This window comes from Rhinatrema bivittatum, chromosome 5 (genome assembly GCF_901001135.1).
Source record: "Rhinatrema bivittatum chromosome 5, aRhiBiv1.1, whole genome shotgun sequence".
In the NCBI taxonomy this organism is placed as follows: domain Eukaryota; kingdom Metazoa; phylum Chordata; class Amphibia; order Gymnophiona; family Rhinatrematidae; genus Rhinatrema; species Rhinatrema bivittatum.
Genome location: NC_042619.1, coordinates 306,395,465 through 306,410,849, shown reverse-complemented (window position 1 = coordinate 306,410,849; position 15,385 = coordinate 306,395,465). Strand labels below are relative to the sequence as shown.

Sequence of the window (15,385 nt, the reverse complement as noted above, 5' to 3'; positions counted from 1 at the left end):
GGGACTGAGAAGTGCACCATGATGTGTACCTTTTCCATTTATATGAATAGGATCTTCTGGTGGAGGGCTTTCGTGAAGCTATCAGGACACGAGAAACCGAATCCGAAAGGTTAAAAGGCTGAAGGACTAACCTTTCAACATCCATGCCGTCAGGGACAAGGCTTGGAGGTTGGGATGGAGGAGGCATCCGTCGTTTTGAGTGAGCAGATGCGGATCCGTTCCCAGAGGGATGTGCCTGCGGATGGAGAGATCCTGGAGTATGGGAAACCACACTTGGCGTGGCCAGTGGGGAGCTATCAGGATCATGGTTCCCCTGTCCTGGCGTAGCTTCACGAGAGTCCTTGACAGAAGAGGAAGTGGAGGGAATGCATAAAGCAGACCTGTCGTCCACTTGAGGGAGAAGGCATCCCTCGGCTGAGAGTGTTGGCTCCGAATGAGAGAGCAATAATTGTCCACTTTGTGGTTCTGAGGGGACGCAAAGAGGTCTATGCGGGGAAAACCCCACTTGTGAAACAGAGAGGTAACTACCAGAGGATCGAGTGACCACTCGTGTGGCTTGAAGACACGGCTCAGCTGGTCTGCCAATACATTGTCTACTCCCGGCAAGTAAGTGGCCTTGAGGTACATGGAATGGGAGAGGGCTTCTGCCCAAATCTGCGCAGCTTCCTGACACAGAAGGAAGGAGCCTGTGCCTCCCTGCTTGTTTATGTACCACATGGCCACTTGGTTGTCTGTCTGGATTAAGATTATCTGATCTGATAGATGATCTTTGAAAGTTCTGAGCGCGTAGCGAATTGCTCGAAGTTCCAAGAAATTTATCTGGTGTTCGGCTTCCTCTGGCGACCACAACCCTTGGGTTTGTAATTCGTCCACATGGGCCCCCCAACCGATGTGGGAAGCATCGGTGGTTAGGATTACCTGTGGATCTGGGAGGAGAAAGGGTAAGCCCTGAAGGAGATTGACTTGAGTCGTCCACCAGGTTAAAGACAGGCGTAGCGCTTGTGTAACTGTGACGATGTAGGACAGAGGCTGGAAAGCTTGAAGCCATTGGTGTCGCAGAGTCCATTGCATTACTCTCATGGCTAGTCGGGTCAAGGGAGTAACTTGAACCGAGGATGCCATGTGTCCTAGGAGGATGAGGAATTGGCGAGCTGTGGCAGTGTGTTGAGACTGCAGCTGGCGAGCTAGAGACATGAGAGTTTGGACTCGTTGAAGTGGAAGGTAGGCTTTTGCCTGTAAGGTGTCCAAGTCTGCTCCAATGAAGGATAAGGTCTGAGATGGGACCAAGCAAGATTTCTCGTAATTGACAAGAAACCCTAAGGAGAGGAGTGTGTGAATTGTCAACTTTAGGGAGGATTGCGCAATTTGAGGGGTGGAGGCCCTGATTAGCCAATCGTCCAGATAGGGGTAGACGTGGACACCTTCCTTCCTGAGAAATGCTGCTACTACTACGAGACATTTGGTAAAGACTCGTGGAGCAGATGCCAGCCCGAAAGATAGTACTCGGTATTGATAATGGTCGTGGCCTATCAGAAAACGCAGATACTTGCGATGAGATTGTGTTATCGCAATGTGGGTATAAGCGTCCTTGAGGTCGAGAGAGCACAGCCAATCCCCCTTTTGCAACAGAGGGAGCAAGGCGCCCAGGGTTACCATCTTGAACTTCTCTTTTTTGCAGATACTTGTTGAGGGCCCGAAGGTCCAGAATTGGACGTAACCCCCCTGATTTCTTTGGTATTAGGAAGTATCTGGAATAGAATCCTTTCCCTTGTTGACAAGGAGGGACGGGTTCTATAGCATTTGATTGTAGAAGAAGGGATACTTCTTGATGTAATTGAGTCAAATGGCTGGTTAGACTCCATGCCTGAAGGGGCGGGGAGTCTGGCGGAAGTGTTATGAAGTTGAGGTGGTAACCCTGTGCGATAATTGCTAGCACCCACTGATCTGAGGTAATCTGTTTCCAACGGGGTAAGAAGTGGTACAGCCGACCTCCCACAGGGATGTGTGGAAGAGGGAGTTGGCATGTGCTCAATACAGGGAAGTCAAAGGCCCGCCGCAGGCCCAGGAGGTGGGGCTACAGTAGGTCTTTGCTTTCTCGGCTGACGAGGCTGAGGCCTGTTAGAGGACCGTGCAGGACGAGCCCTAGTTGACGGAGGGTAGTAGCGGCGTGGTCGAAAGAACGACTTCTTAGAGTCTTTCTTTTGCGGTTGCTTGGAGGTCACCTCAGGTGGGACAGATGAGAGTTGTTTCAACGTCTCATGGTGGTCTTTTAACTCCGCCACAATCTGTTGAATTTGCTCTCCAAACAAATTGTCGCCTAAGCAGGGCAAATCAGCAAGACGATCTTGGACCTCTGGGCGAAGGTTGGATGACTTTAACAAAGCCCAACGTCTGGCTGAGATGGCTGTGGCTGAAACCTTCGTGGAAGCATCGAAAATGTCGTAGGCAGTCCTAATCTCGTGCTTCCCTGCCTCAAATCCCTTGTGAAGAAGGGCTTGAAGCTGCGGTTGGTATTGGTCCGGCAACGTGTCAGCATAGTCTTGCATCTGCTTAAGGATGGCTCTGTTGTATTGAGTCATGTAAAGTTGATATGAAGCTATGCGTGAAATCAACATAGCTCCATGATACACTTTCCGTCCCACACTATCCAGGAACTTGTTGTCCCTGGTAGGTGGGGTAGAAGAGTGCGGCTTAAGACGCTTGGCCTTCTTCTGCGCGGACTCAACCACAACAGAGCGATGATCCAGTTGAGGTTTTTGGAAACCTGGTGCTGACTGGACAAGGTATGTGGAGTCAGCTTTCTTGTTAACTGGTGATACCGATGAAGGAGATTCCCAGTTTTTCTTGAGCAGATCCAAAAACACCTGGTGTATAGGGATGGAAGCAATGATTTTTGGAGCATCCAGAAATTGAAGTAGTTCCATCATCTGGTGTCTGTCATCAGCTTCAGATTGTAGTTGAAAAGGTACAACTTCTGACATCTCTTTCACAAAATTAATGAAAGATAGATCCTCAGGAGGAGATCTTTTTCTACTCTCTGTAGGAGATGGTGGCGAAGGCAAATCTGTGTCAGAAGAGGTATCATCATCATCACCCCAGGTATCGTAGGGATCATGTGGGGCTTGTAGCCCTGATGGACCTGGCTGAGGCTCTGAAGGCATCGATGGAAACCGAGGTGGAATCGGTGCGGTAGGTGGAACCAGAAATGGCATCGATGGCTTCGGTGCTGCCGATGGAATCGGTGCCTGGCGCGGAATCGATGGAGCCGAAGGATAAATCGGTGGAGATATACCAGAAGGTACCGATGGAACTACCCCGGAAGGGGGAATTCGAAACGGTGTTTCTCCTGCCGATGAGAAACCAGTTGGAGACGGTGGTGTTGTCGATGGCACTGGAATCACCGATGGAAGGGCCGTCATGAGTGCCTCCATGCGGCTCAGTAGCGGTGCTAGCGCTTGTATCAACGGCTCGGTGGTCGGTTCTCTCCTCGGTGGCGAAGCCGGTGCCGGCGTCGGTGCCGGGGGCGGCACTGGAACCGGTGCCGGAGACGGTACTAATGGAGGTTGTAATTTCTTCATCGCTTTCTCGATGGCCTCCTGGACCAGCCGGTCCAGTTCTGCCCGGAGACCAGGGGTAACCATACCCGGCTCGACGGGAGAGGGAGGCTGAGGCAGGGCCGGAGGGACCACCGTAACCGGTGGGATCACGGCCCCCACACCCCGAGAGGGTGAGGGTTTCCTCGATGCCGGCGAACGAGACGTGGAGGGCGTCCGGTCTGTTCGCGGCTTCTTCGTCGGTGGCTCGGCTTGAGCAGAGGTCGATGGCTGTGGATCCTCGACAGGCCGAGACTTGTGCCGTCGATGGCGGTGCTTTTCCTTCCGATCCCCTCGCCCATCCGGGGAAGGGACGGGAGTCGACGGCCGAGAAGCGATCGATGGCGGACGGTCACCGGAGGGTTGACGATGATGGTACAACTTCGACGGTGCCGGTTCCGATGACGTCGATGCTATCGATGGCGTTGGGGTGGGTGCATGGAAGAGGAGCCCCATCTTCTCCATCCTGGCTTTGAGACCCTTGGGTGTCATTAAGGCACATTTGGTGCAAGTCAGGACATCATGCTCACTACCCAAACACATTACACAAACCCTGTGGGGGTCTGTGATGGACATAGTCCGGGTACAATCCGGACAACGACGGAACCCCGTTGCCATGGCTGGAAGCCAAAATTTAGGCTGGGGATCGGTAAGTGCCAACAGGCCTCGAGGGCCAAATTCGACGGCAGTCGATGGAAGAAGGCAAAAAACTTACCGGGTTCCGTAAGATGACTAAAAAATTTGTCGAAGGGAGACCCCTGAGGGGCAATTTTCTTAGGAAATTAATTTCCAAATTCCTGTCAGGAACGTGGTTAGAGAGCTCCTTTCACCGCGTGGCAACTGCTGCGCGGAAAAAAGAAGACTGAAGGGAGACCCCTGCTGGCTGCAGGGTCAGTGCCTTGCTGGGCATGCCCAGTAGGGGCCAGTCAAAGTTCTATTAAACTTTGACAGAAGTTTTCCGTGGTGGGCTCCATCCTCGATGTCACCCATTCGTGAGGACAACCATCCTGCTTGTCCTGTGAGAAACACAGAAATCCCTTGCTTGTACATTCAGGGCCGGTGCAAGGGTATTAGGCGCCCTAGGCAAACCCTGCAGCCTGGCGCCCCCTCCCCTCCCCCATACACAATTTTATGCATTTATAACAACAAATTTTACATAAAAATAACATTGAGGTAAATAATATACACGTTGTTGTGATAGTTACATGCCAACATGTGATGCCAACATGTGATGCCAACAAGAAAACTTTGCAACTTGGAATTCTTATGGCATCACACCTATTGTAACATCTTTCGTGTCGGCATGGTCTGTCCTCTCATATCAACACAGTACTATCTGCCAACACTCAAACAGTAGCAACCCTACCTATGAAAAAGAATACCACAAATATTACACCAGAATCTAAAATATCAACACACCTCCTATCAGGAAAACAGAACAGGCCAAGCTACTACAGATCCCTACAGAGAAACCACATGCTAAGAATGCTTCATCTCAGACTTTGCATGCAGAACACAAACGCTCACCAAACACAGAATAAAACCACATAAAGTATAAATAGCAATGGGCAGACAAAAACTGAATTGTAAAATGCAACACGCCACTCTATACAGTGCAACAATGGAAAAACAAACATTTCACCATTCCTCATGAAACAAACAATAAAATCAAGAATCAAGATATATAAATCATTAATCATAATAGTAAAATCATACTAATAAAATAATTTGAAAACAGCTGATGAATAGAATATCCAATAATTAAAGACTCATGCAAATTTTGAAAGCTTTACCAAACAATAAAATATTTCAAAACAGTAAACCCATAAACCCTACTCAATAATTAAAATAAGGATAAAACATATCCCACAATCCTTAGCTGGGAACTTTTGATTTTCAGTCTGAGCTTGTCATGGATTAATGGAAGGAGGCAGTGGCTGCAATACAACGACTTTCTCCTCTCTCTCACATACACACGCTCCAACACAAGATACTCGCTTACTCACACATATTCATACACATACTCACTCTCCCCCACATGCTTTCACATAGACATCTTGCTCTCTCTCCCCTACATGCACACACACATTCTCCCCCCCCAATGCTTTCTCAAACACAAATGCTCTCTCTCCCCCACACACTCGCTCTGTCTCACATGCTCTCTCTCACAAACACATACTCTTTTTTTCCCCCACCAGCTCTCTCTCCCCATATACTCTCATATGCACATGCACTCACACATGCTCACACACATGTACTCTTCTTTTACTCTTCCTCCTAGATGTAGGCAGCAGCAGCTTTCTTCTTGGACTTCCACAGCATCAGGAGGCCTCCACTGTCTTCCTTGATCAGCAGATATGCTGCCTCTCTCCAGCCGCGCGGCCCGGCCGATCGCTGCCTCTCTCCAGCCGCGCAGCCCGGCCGATCGCTGCCTCTCTCCTGCCACGCGGCCCGGGTGATGCTGCAATTGAACCTCTCAGTCTTTTCTTCCAGCCACTCCTTCCAGATACGATGATTGGGCATTCTTCTTCCTGCCCACGCGGGCCCACAACACCTTTTTTCTTCCAGTTCTTGAGAGCTGGAAGAAGGAGGTCCTGCAGCTGCCACCAGTGTCGGGAATCGGGACAAAGTTTTTTCACAATTCTGAGCAGGTCTGATGGAAGCAGTAGGTGGCTGCTGGGTCACCCCCAACCCTGTGGCACCCTAGGCGGTCACCTAGTTTGCCTAGTGCTTCCACCGGCCCTGTGTACATTTAGAAACCAAACTCACACTACTGCCTGGCTTTATTTGGAGGTCTGCGTAGCAGCTTTGCTTCAGATTGTGACAGGATGAACAGTGAGAAGGGGAGGAGGGGGGGGGGGCAGTCTATTGTGGTGCCACGGTCTTCACACTGGAGGGGATGAGTCATTAGCAGCACAGCTGGGTGTGACAGAGACTGCAGGTGCCACCCAGGCAGGAAGGGAAAAGGAGCAAGGGATCACAGCAAAGGTTTCCTTTCGATCAGAAGGGCTGAAGGTCAGCCAAACCAAGCCCTGCCCTGGCAAGGGCCCGGCCTGCTCGCCCCCTGCTTTCCTGCACTGCTTCCAACTCAGCAGGCGCCATCCTGCTTTAGCAGATTCCCAGGTTCTGCCGGCTGCCACCTTCGTGCTCATTTTGAAAAAGAAACAACCTGGGAAGACATTAACACAGTGACAGCCCAGTGCTATAAAATAGCACTGGGGAGCTCCGGAAAGGGCATTTCACTATACATAGTAGAGATGTGAATCGGAACTGAAATCCGAACCGATGCTGGTTCCGATTCACATCTATAGAGGTGTGAATCGGAACTGAAATCCGAACCGATTCTGGTTCCGATTCACATCTCTAATACATAGTGCTATCCTCTAGGGCACTCCAGAGAAAACCACTACACCGCAACAGTCTTATACTAACTACATAGAGTGCTGTCCTCTGGGGGGGACTGTGGAGAAGACATTACTCAGTAACAGCTCATGCCTACAGTGGATCAACAGTTTGGGGAAGGTTTTTGGCACAATTCTGCTCTAGTGTGAAATATGCTGCAAATTTCTCAAACATTCCTCAGAATGTTCATTGGGGAAAACGATGGAGCAAAGCTTTGTTAAATTCCTGGCCCTCCCTCCCACGCGTACTGCAGAACAGAGAGTGTGCCACTGCAACCACTGCCGTTCCAGAGGCAGCAGGTGGGAAGGGGCTCCAGACAGTCACTGGCACTGCATGTTGTGGCGCAGCCTCCTTATCACTAAGGCTCCCTTGGATAACACAGGACATGGAAAGGCAGAAATGGCACACAGTGAGAACTCTAGGACTCGTGTCCCACAGCTCCTGGCCTATCTATCAGACTGTGCCTCCCTTCTTGGGATAAAGCGTATTTCACACCTATTCTTCCACTGTCATTAGAACCCCCTAAATGTGCAATACGGCCATCTAAACAAGGCATCTGGGCGGTGAACCTGATAGTTGTTTTTGGCCCATTACTTTTCCTGAATTAAGAATCCTACATAGTCTTTGTGCACTGTTAGGAGAAAAGTGTGAAGAAGGGTGGGTTACCTGTCCATGCAGATCGGTGTTCAGAAGCAGGAGGGCGCACGTCAAAGTGTGCACAGCATCTACAGCAAAAAGGAAAAACTGAATGTAGCACTGGTGTAGTCTTGCCAGTTGCTCCTGAAGGAGAATCTCACCATAAAAAAAGGGCCTGAGCCTTTAAACCCCTGCACTTTGGCTGGAGAAACCCTTTAGCGATGGGAGTGCACAGTCTCTGCTTTAGCTCTCTGTGCGGACCTGCAGCTGCTCAATGGAGACAAACAGCCATAGGGCTGAGCTCTGCAGCCACCATGCAGTTATTCAGCTGGGGACCAGGTTCCTGGGCACTGGTGATTTTCTGCCAGGTCACTGGCCTGGAAACTCTTGGAAATGTGGCAAATTCACTTTTCATGAATTTGCCGCAGTTCAAGCTCCGGAGTTCAGGGAAAGGTACCACAGTCAAAGTTAAGGCACTGCGGGGTGTAGACGTTCAAAAGCAGCTTAGCTGGATAAGTCAAAAAAATAGTAACCCAGGTTGCTGACCCCCATGGCTTGGACCTAGCAATGTGGCATGGGGATATCAGGCATGCCATGAAGGTGTGGAGGGAGGGAAAGCAGATATGGCGACCTCGGCTGGTGACTGAGCGCTGCTGAGGGGAGGTCTCTCCAGCTTTTGGCTAGCGAGGGATCCTGTGCTGCCCAGGAATGCCCTCTGGGGCAGGAGGGGTACAAGATGAGCCTGTGCTCCCTGTCCCCTTAGCTGCTTTCTCCCCATGCCTGCACATTTCCCATCTAACCAGGACACACACACGGAGGGGATCTCACAGCTCCTGCGGTCCCAACCTCTCTCAGCAGGAGCCGCTGTAGAGATTGGAAGTGTGGTTTACTACGTCCCATGCCGCCAGCTTGGCATCGCTGCCAGAGAGGAGGGGAGGCAGAGGAAGGTCGGCCTTTTAAACACGTAATGTCTGTCAGTGGCCATCCTATCCTGGGCCAGGCTTCTGCTCCCCAGGCTTAGCTAGGCCTGGCAATGCTGTGGAGTCAGCGTTTACAGGTCCTGGGGGGAAGGAGCATCAGCCAGCACATAAGGCAACGGCAGCGGCCAGGCTCAGAGCGAACGTGCAGCAGGTTCTGGAGGAAGCCGTGGTCTGAGGCACCTGGCTGAGGACCGTCACCGCAATGGCTGGGCTAGGCGGGAGGTGGTGGTGGAAACCCCCAGGTAACGGTTACTAAAGGCTCCATGGCACCACAGTCCAGCAGAAGCCGGATCAGATTGAGCTGCCAGCCAAAACAAATGGATAAAAAGGAAATAGGTAGCACATCACTGCTGGGGCAGGGACAGGATAAATCCTTATTGAGTCCTAAATGGGCCCGCGGTGGAGCAGTGAAGCCCTGAACAGTATGGCGTTGGGTATTCCAGCTTCATTGAGGCTTTGTGACCTGCCACAAGGAGAGCAAAGCAGAAACCCAAGCACCTGGGGAAAAAAAATGAAACATGTCCTCTTTACTCTGAAAACAGTGGCGTCTATCAGAAGGAACATGACGGTCAGGAAAGGCCGCATCCTCCTGTTCGGTCTGGGCCTAACGTCGTGCAGACTTCCCAGCCGTGACCCCCTGGCCCTCACTGACCTGCAGAGGTGTATGGCTCAGGACTGCAAAGGTAGAACCGGTCTGAGAAATGTTTCAGGACTCGCTCCCTCTCCTGGGTCTCTCCCGTCAGGACAAACACCTTCAGGAACGATCTGGAAGGCAGAGACAAACAAGGGAGGAGATGGGCCTTCACCACGGACCTCTAGAGTCTCCGGTAAACAATCATTGCTGAAGGCATCACTGCAAAATGCACCAAAGAGCATCTGTGCAATGTGTCAGTGACCGTACACTCCTTGTGAATGTCTGGAATGTCTCAGGAGTGGCTGTACGCACCTAGAGAGAGTGTGGGATGTCTGAAGAGCGGCTGTACGTCTCACGTGAGTGTGTGAAATATCTCTGAAATGAAAATTGGTTCTTACCTGCTAATTTTCGTTCCTGTAGTACCACAGATCAGTCCAGAGAAGTGGGGTGTGTATCCCTACCAGCAGTTGGAGTCAGAGAACAAAAACTTTGAGCACTGCCATATATACAAGAGTGCCACCTGCAGTCCCTCAGTATTGTCCTGTACCCAAGCCCTTGCTAACAGAACTGACTACCACTTCGCCCCAGACAAAAAACCCAAACCGAAACAACTGTGAATAACTGCTCCATCAATCCGTTTTGCAAAAAGGAGCTTCGTGAAAAAAAAATAGCCAAACTCTAGCCAATACAGTCAATCTGAAGAAAGGGGTGGGCCTCTGGACTGATCTGTGGTATTATAGGAACGAAAATTAGCAGGTAAGAGCCAATTTTCATTTCCTGAACATACCCAGATCAGTCCAGAGAAGTGGGATTACCCAAGCCACCCTACACTGGGCGGGAACCCGAAAGACCTGCACGCAGAACACTCTCACCGAAGGACAATTCATTAGAAGCCCTGATGTCCAATCGATAATGCTTAGTGAAAGTGTGAATAGAAGGCCACATTGCCGCTCTACATAGCTCCTGAGGCGACAGGAGTTGACACTCTGCCCAAGAAGTAGCCTGGGCCCTAGTGGAATGAGCTCTGAGACCTGAAGGAATTTGACATCCACGGGCTATGTATGCTGAGCAAATGGCTTCTTTAATCCAATGAGATATGGTCGCCTTAGACGCTTTGTCCCCTTTCTTTGGACCACCAAAGAGAATGAACAAGTGGTCGGAACGTCGGAAGTCATTGGTAATCTCCAGATAACGCAATAGGGTGCCCCGCACATCCAAAAGATGAAGGTCTCTGTCCTGAGAAGAGTCCCTAGACCAATGTGGAAACCCTGGTAGCGCCACAGTCTGATTTACGTGGAAGGCCGAAACAACCTTAGGGACGAAGGACGGAACCATGCGCAAAGCCATCCTCCCTCAGGTGAGGCTGATCCGTAGAGCGCTGACCAGGCTCCGCGCCCCGACTTCTTTTCCCAGGTGGTTCTACAACGTCTCCTGGGGGTCCGGGTGTCTAAACCACCGAGCGCTTCCGAGTAAGGAAGGCTTCGTGCATTAGGAGGACAAATTCCGGGGAAAACCCCTCCGGGTCCCCCTCCCCCTGCGGTGAATTGGCTGGAGTCACATCGCCAGCTCCCCCCGTAGGGTCCTCTCCCACCAGGGCTAAAAGAAGAGGAGAATCCTCCTCCAGTGATTCTAGGCCCAGGGCACCCGATTCCTCCCTGAGGGAAGGGGCAACCAGCCCCGACGAGCCCTCCATCCCCGGAGCACAATTTGCGCATAAAGAGGCCGCACCCAGAGTCTGACTACGTGTACCACACGCGCGGCAGGCCGGTGATTTTGAGTGCGGCCCCATTTAGAAGAGTAAGTCACCTCGCGGTTCCATGGGTGAGAAGAAGGCCGCGTTTACCACAAGACGCTTGCAGCTGCGAAGTGGGAAAAAATTCCAGTCAGGTCGGGAAGAAAAAATCTGCTCCGAAAAAAACCGCGTGCAGCCGCGCCGCGGAAAGCCAACTGAAAGGCAGGCTGTCCCCGGCCGAAATGCTGAGCCATGCTGTGGCGAAACAGAAAAATACACGGGTCTAAACTAGAAACTCACCCCTTCCCTCTGAAGGCAACCCGGAGCCCCGGGAGCTGAGGGGAAAAAAAACTGACAGCCTCCCCGAACGGCCTCAGAGGACCCGGTCCCCCCTGCACCTTACCTCAGAACCGAAGGCAGTCAGCAGACGCTCAGACTCTCAATGAGTTTAACTTTTTTTTTTTTATAAACTTTAGGAGGAAAGACAGGAGAAGTTCTTGCAGGGTTGAGGGAGCAGCTGCAGCAGTCTCGGTGGTGAGTAATCAGCAGTCCCTGGCCATCACACACCAAACCGTGGCGGGCGAGACCCTGACAGGGATATCCACTCCCCCGGATGCCCGGCACCTCAGGAAGCAACCGCAACTAAAAGAAATAAATCTAACTGAAAAACTGAAAGACTGCAGGAGTGCATCTCTACCATCTGCTGGAGTCAGAGAAATACTGAAGGACTGCAGGTGGCCCTCTTGTATATATGGCAGTGCCCAAAGTTTTTGTTCTCTGACTCCATCTGCTGGTAGGGATACACAACCCACTTCTCTGGACTGATCTGGGTATGTTCAGGAAGAGGCTTTACACCTTTGGCGAGTGTACGAGATGTCTCAGGAGTGACTGTGTACCGGGTTGTGGATCATTATGCCACGCCCGCGCTAAGAAAGCTTACCTGAGAGCTTGGTCCAGAGTGTGCCCACTGAAATCAAAGAATGAGACGTACTCCTCTGCCACCATCTGGCTAAACTCATTGCTGTAATCGACAATAAAAACAGTTAAAGCACGGACATAAGGCACCAGCCAAATACTTCTGTCCCATTGTAAGAAATGTTACTTTGAGTACCACAATACTCAGGTAGGAAAGTAACAGTCCACGCTCCCAGGTTTTCAGCAGTAAAGCACAGATACAGGAGCTTTTCTGTGATTCTTCCTTGCGAGTTGCTCGACAGCACAGGTAGACTTCAGAGATACTGTTAGTACAGCAAGGAGGGATGTAGGAACGCTGCCTGAGGGAGGATTACAGCCTCCTCCAGCAGGCGTGTGGTGGGGAAAGGTGCAAGACTGCAAGCTGAGAGGAGCTCACAGTTCTTGCAGTCCCAGTTATATCAGGTGCCCATTGCTAGCGGCATCTAAATTGTGCGGTCATAAGAAAAGTGACTTCTTTTTTATCAAATCAATGCAAATATATTTTTCTCCACTGCAAGCAGTAAATTCAAGAGTCAGGATGATACTAAGGAGGAGGGCACACTCATCACAACACAAAGGACCATATCTTTTCTATGTTTCTCAGGAGCCCTTGACTGCGAGTTAACTTTACTCCACCTCCAGAGACGGAGTTAAATTCCCTGCATTAAAAAATGTGTGTCAGGTGCCTGGCCTTTGGGAGCCCTTTCCTGCATCGGAGGATAATGGTTAATGTCTTCATCTACATGGAATTTACATGTGTTGGGCGCTACTGGGTATGCGTTGGTTAGGATGCACGTTTTGGAAACACTAAGCTCCTTACTGCATCGGATGCTATTCTTGCGAGCCCAGAACACAAGCCCAACCCCCAGGTAAACCCATGCACTGAGCTTACTGCATCGGCCCCCAGAGTGTGGGGGAGCTCCCAGCTCGTGCATTCCCAGCCTCTCCCAGCAGGAGGAGCTGTAGGGAATTGTGCAGGAGCACTAACTATTGGGCAGCTCACAGAACCAGTAGCCCCAGCCTTTCCCAGAAAGAGACACTGTAAGGAATGGTACAGGACCACTGAATGTGGAAGTGCACAGCGCGCCTTCATTCCCAGCCTCTACCAGCAGGAGGCGCTGTAAAGGATGGTACAACAGCACTGGCTGTAGGGAAGCTCAAAGCTCCTGCAGTCCCAGTCTCTGCCAGCAGGAGAAGCAGTAAGGAATATTACAGGAGCACGGAGAGTGTGTGTGTGTGTGTGTGTGTGTGTGTGTGTATGTGTGTGTGTGTGTGTGTGTGGGGCTGGGGGGGGGGGGGGCTCACAGCTCCTGCAATCCCAGCCTCTCTCAGCAGGAGGTGCTGTAGGAAATAATGCAGGAGCACTGGCTGCGTGGGAGCTCTCAGCGTCTACAGTTTCAATCTCTCCCAGCAAGAGGAAAAAAAAAACTTGAGCCTTAGCTGTATCTCCAAGAAATATAAAAGTCTTACTTTTTCCTCAGATAGGAAGCCACATCTGACCTCTTGAAGCCATCCAGGTTATAAAGCCGAGCCGCCAATCGTTTTGCAGCCTCCCGATCCTGCATGGACCCGTTGGCAAACGCGGCTCTGCCTCGTTCTGTCAGCTCCTGCTCAGCCGAGTCCTCTGCATCCTGCGAGTCCTGGGGAGAGCTGAAAGGGAGAGTGCCAGGCGGCGTTCAGCTATTCACAAGAGGAAAAGTGGGGGAACTGGCCCCACAAGTGTCTCCAGAAACTTTCCTAAGGCACTCCACTGAGGACCTCCTGTCAGGGACTGGATTCTCGTCACGACAGTGCAGAGAATCAGGCCCCAGCTAGTCATGAAAACCCAGACAGCATGTCGGTTAAAAATCCTCACGCTTAACTCAGCTCACAAGAATCATGAACTGCAGTGAGGCGGGAAGCTATAGCAATAACACCCAACAAGGGAAGCCCTTTCAGCAAGCAACTGGAGGTGCACAGATCCTTTTCTTATGGGCTCAGATTTCTTTTCCATCTGCAACCGTCACAAGAGCAAAGAATTCGCTCCACCACACCAAAACCACATCTTCCCTGACTTTTATCTCCAACTGTGGAAAAAAAACAGATTCGTTGCACACCCCCATGGCATGAGGGATGCACTCACAACCAGCTCTATCCAAGGAGGGACATACTAAAATTAGTGCTTATCTCTAAACTCCCAGCACATTCCTGCACCACAGAAGGGAAAACAATATGTCATTCTCTGAAATGTACGTAAGAACAGAAAAAGGCAGGTGCGAAGCATTATGGGCCCTGCAGTACGGCACAAACCCCAGTGGGGGGAGTGTGTAATCCTAGCGTGTGTGTGTGTGTCTGTGTGGAACGAGGCCTGGACTGCCCCCCCCCCACGCCTCAAGCAAAATGCAAGACACGGTGCGTCGGGCTGGATGCTGCCGCTCCCAGGGACCCCGCCAAGCACCAAAGGGGAAGGAACCCAAGAAAAGGAAGCATGGCACTCAGAGGCGTTGCTAGCCATAAGCCCCTGGGACTCGGGCCCACACACCTGAGATTCTGATAATTAAATTCAGCAACTACGATCAGCCGCCCCTCTCACCCCGGCCCAGAGAATAATCCTGGAAGGACACAAGGCACTAGTATGCAATATGTACGTTTTAAGTGATCTTTTATGGATGTTTTCCCTGTAATCTGCACTGATCAATTTTTCTGAATGTTGCGGATAAAAAAGTGCAATAAATAATAATGATAATAATAATAGTGTTACTGGGATACTGCTGGCCTGATGGGGGCAATTTAAGAAATCGGCTCTAAGTGCACTGCGCTGGCTGATCCTTACACGATCATTGTTATGCTGCGAGTTTCATATCGCAGGACTCCCACCAGTTCTTAGTGAACCAAATTATTTAGCCCTCCACCATCCCTCCGCATATAACAAAAAACACATTTTACATAGAGAATACAATAACTTATCCCTGACATTCACATTTGAATCGTGGGATTCTAGGCAGATTCCCAAACCTTTTACAGGATCAGCTTATGAATTACCTAAAAATACTGTACAGGAGCTTTTGAAATCACAGAGGTCTTTTCTTCAGAAATCACATCAGAGACTTTATTCACATCTGAAGAACGGACCTTTGTGGTCTTCAGAGAGCATTTTGGGATAATATTTACATTGATCTAATAAAAGCCTTCACAGTCTACAGAGAATCCAGTTTGCTCCAGGAGCCATACTAAATCACTGTTTTACATATTCCAGTCCCTAGCCTGAAAATACATTTTTTTTCTACCTTCGTTATCTAGGTGGGAGTTTCTTTTGCATTGCTCCGTCTCTTTTCCCCTGATTTCCTCCTCTGTCTTCTCCTAACTCCTTTTCCAGGATCTCCTTTCCATTGTTTCTCTCTCTCCTGTCTTTGTCACTTCCTTCCATCCCCTGACATCTATTTTTACCTTTCATCTAATTTTCCTTCATTTCCCT

At 50.5% G+C, this 15,385-nt stretch overlaps 1 protein-coding gene across 3 annotated transcripts in view; it reads right to left on the bottom strand.

The window, feature by feature from the left end:
* LOC115092869 (PH and SEC7 domain-containing protein 4-like) overlaps nucleotides 1–15,385 on the bottom strand; it is a 138,185-nt gene that overhangs the window by 40,861 nt on the left and 81,939 nt on the right. For all 3 annotated transcript variants that reach the window (XM_029604247.1, XM_029604245.1, XM_029604246.1), the window contains 4 exons: nucleotides 13,402–13,581; nucleotides 11,918–11,998; nucleotides 9,264–9,376; nucleotides 7,662–7,720 (listed from right to left, as the gene is read on the bottom strand). In XM_029604247.1, coding sequence (XP_029460107.1) covers nucleotides 7,662–7,720; nucleotides 9,264–9,376; nucleotides 11,918–11,998; nucleotides 13,402–13,581 — 433 coding nt within the window. The remainder of the gene's footprint in view (nucleotides 1–7,661; nucleotides 7,721–9,263; nucleotides 9,377–11,917; nucleotides 11,999–13,401; nucleotides 13,582–15,385) is intronic.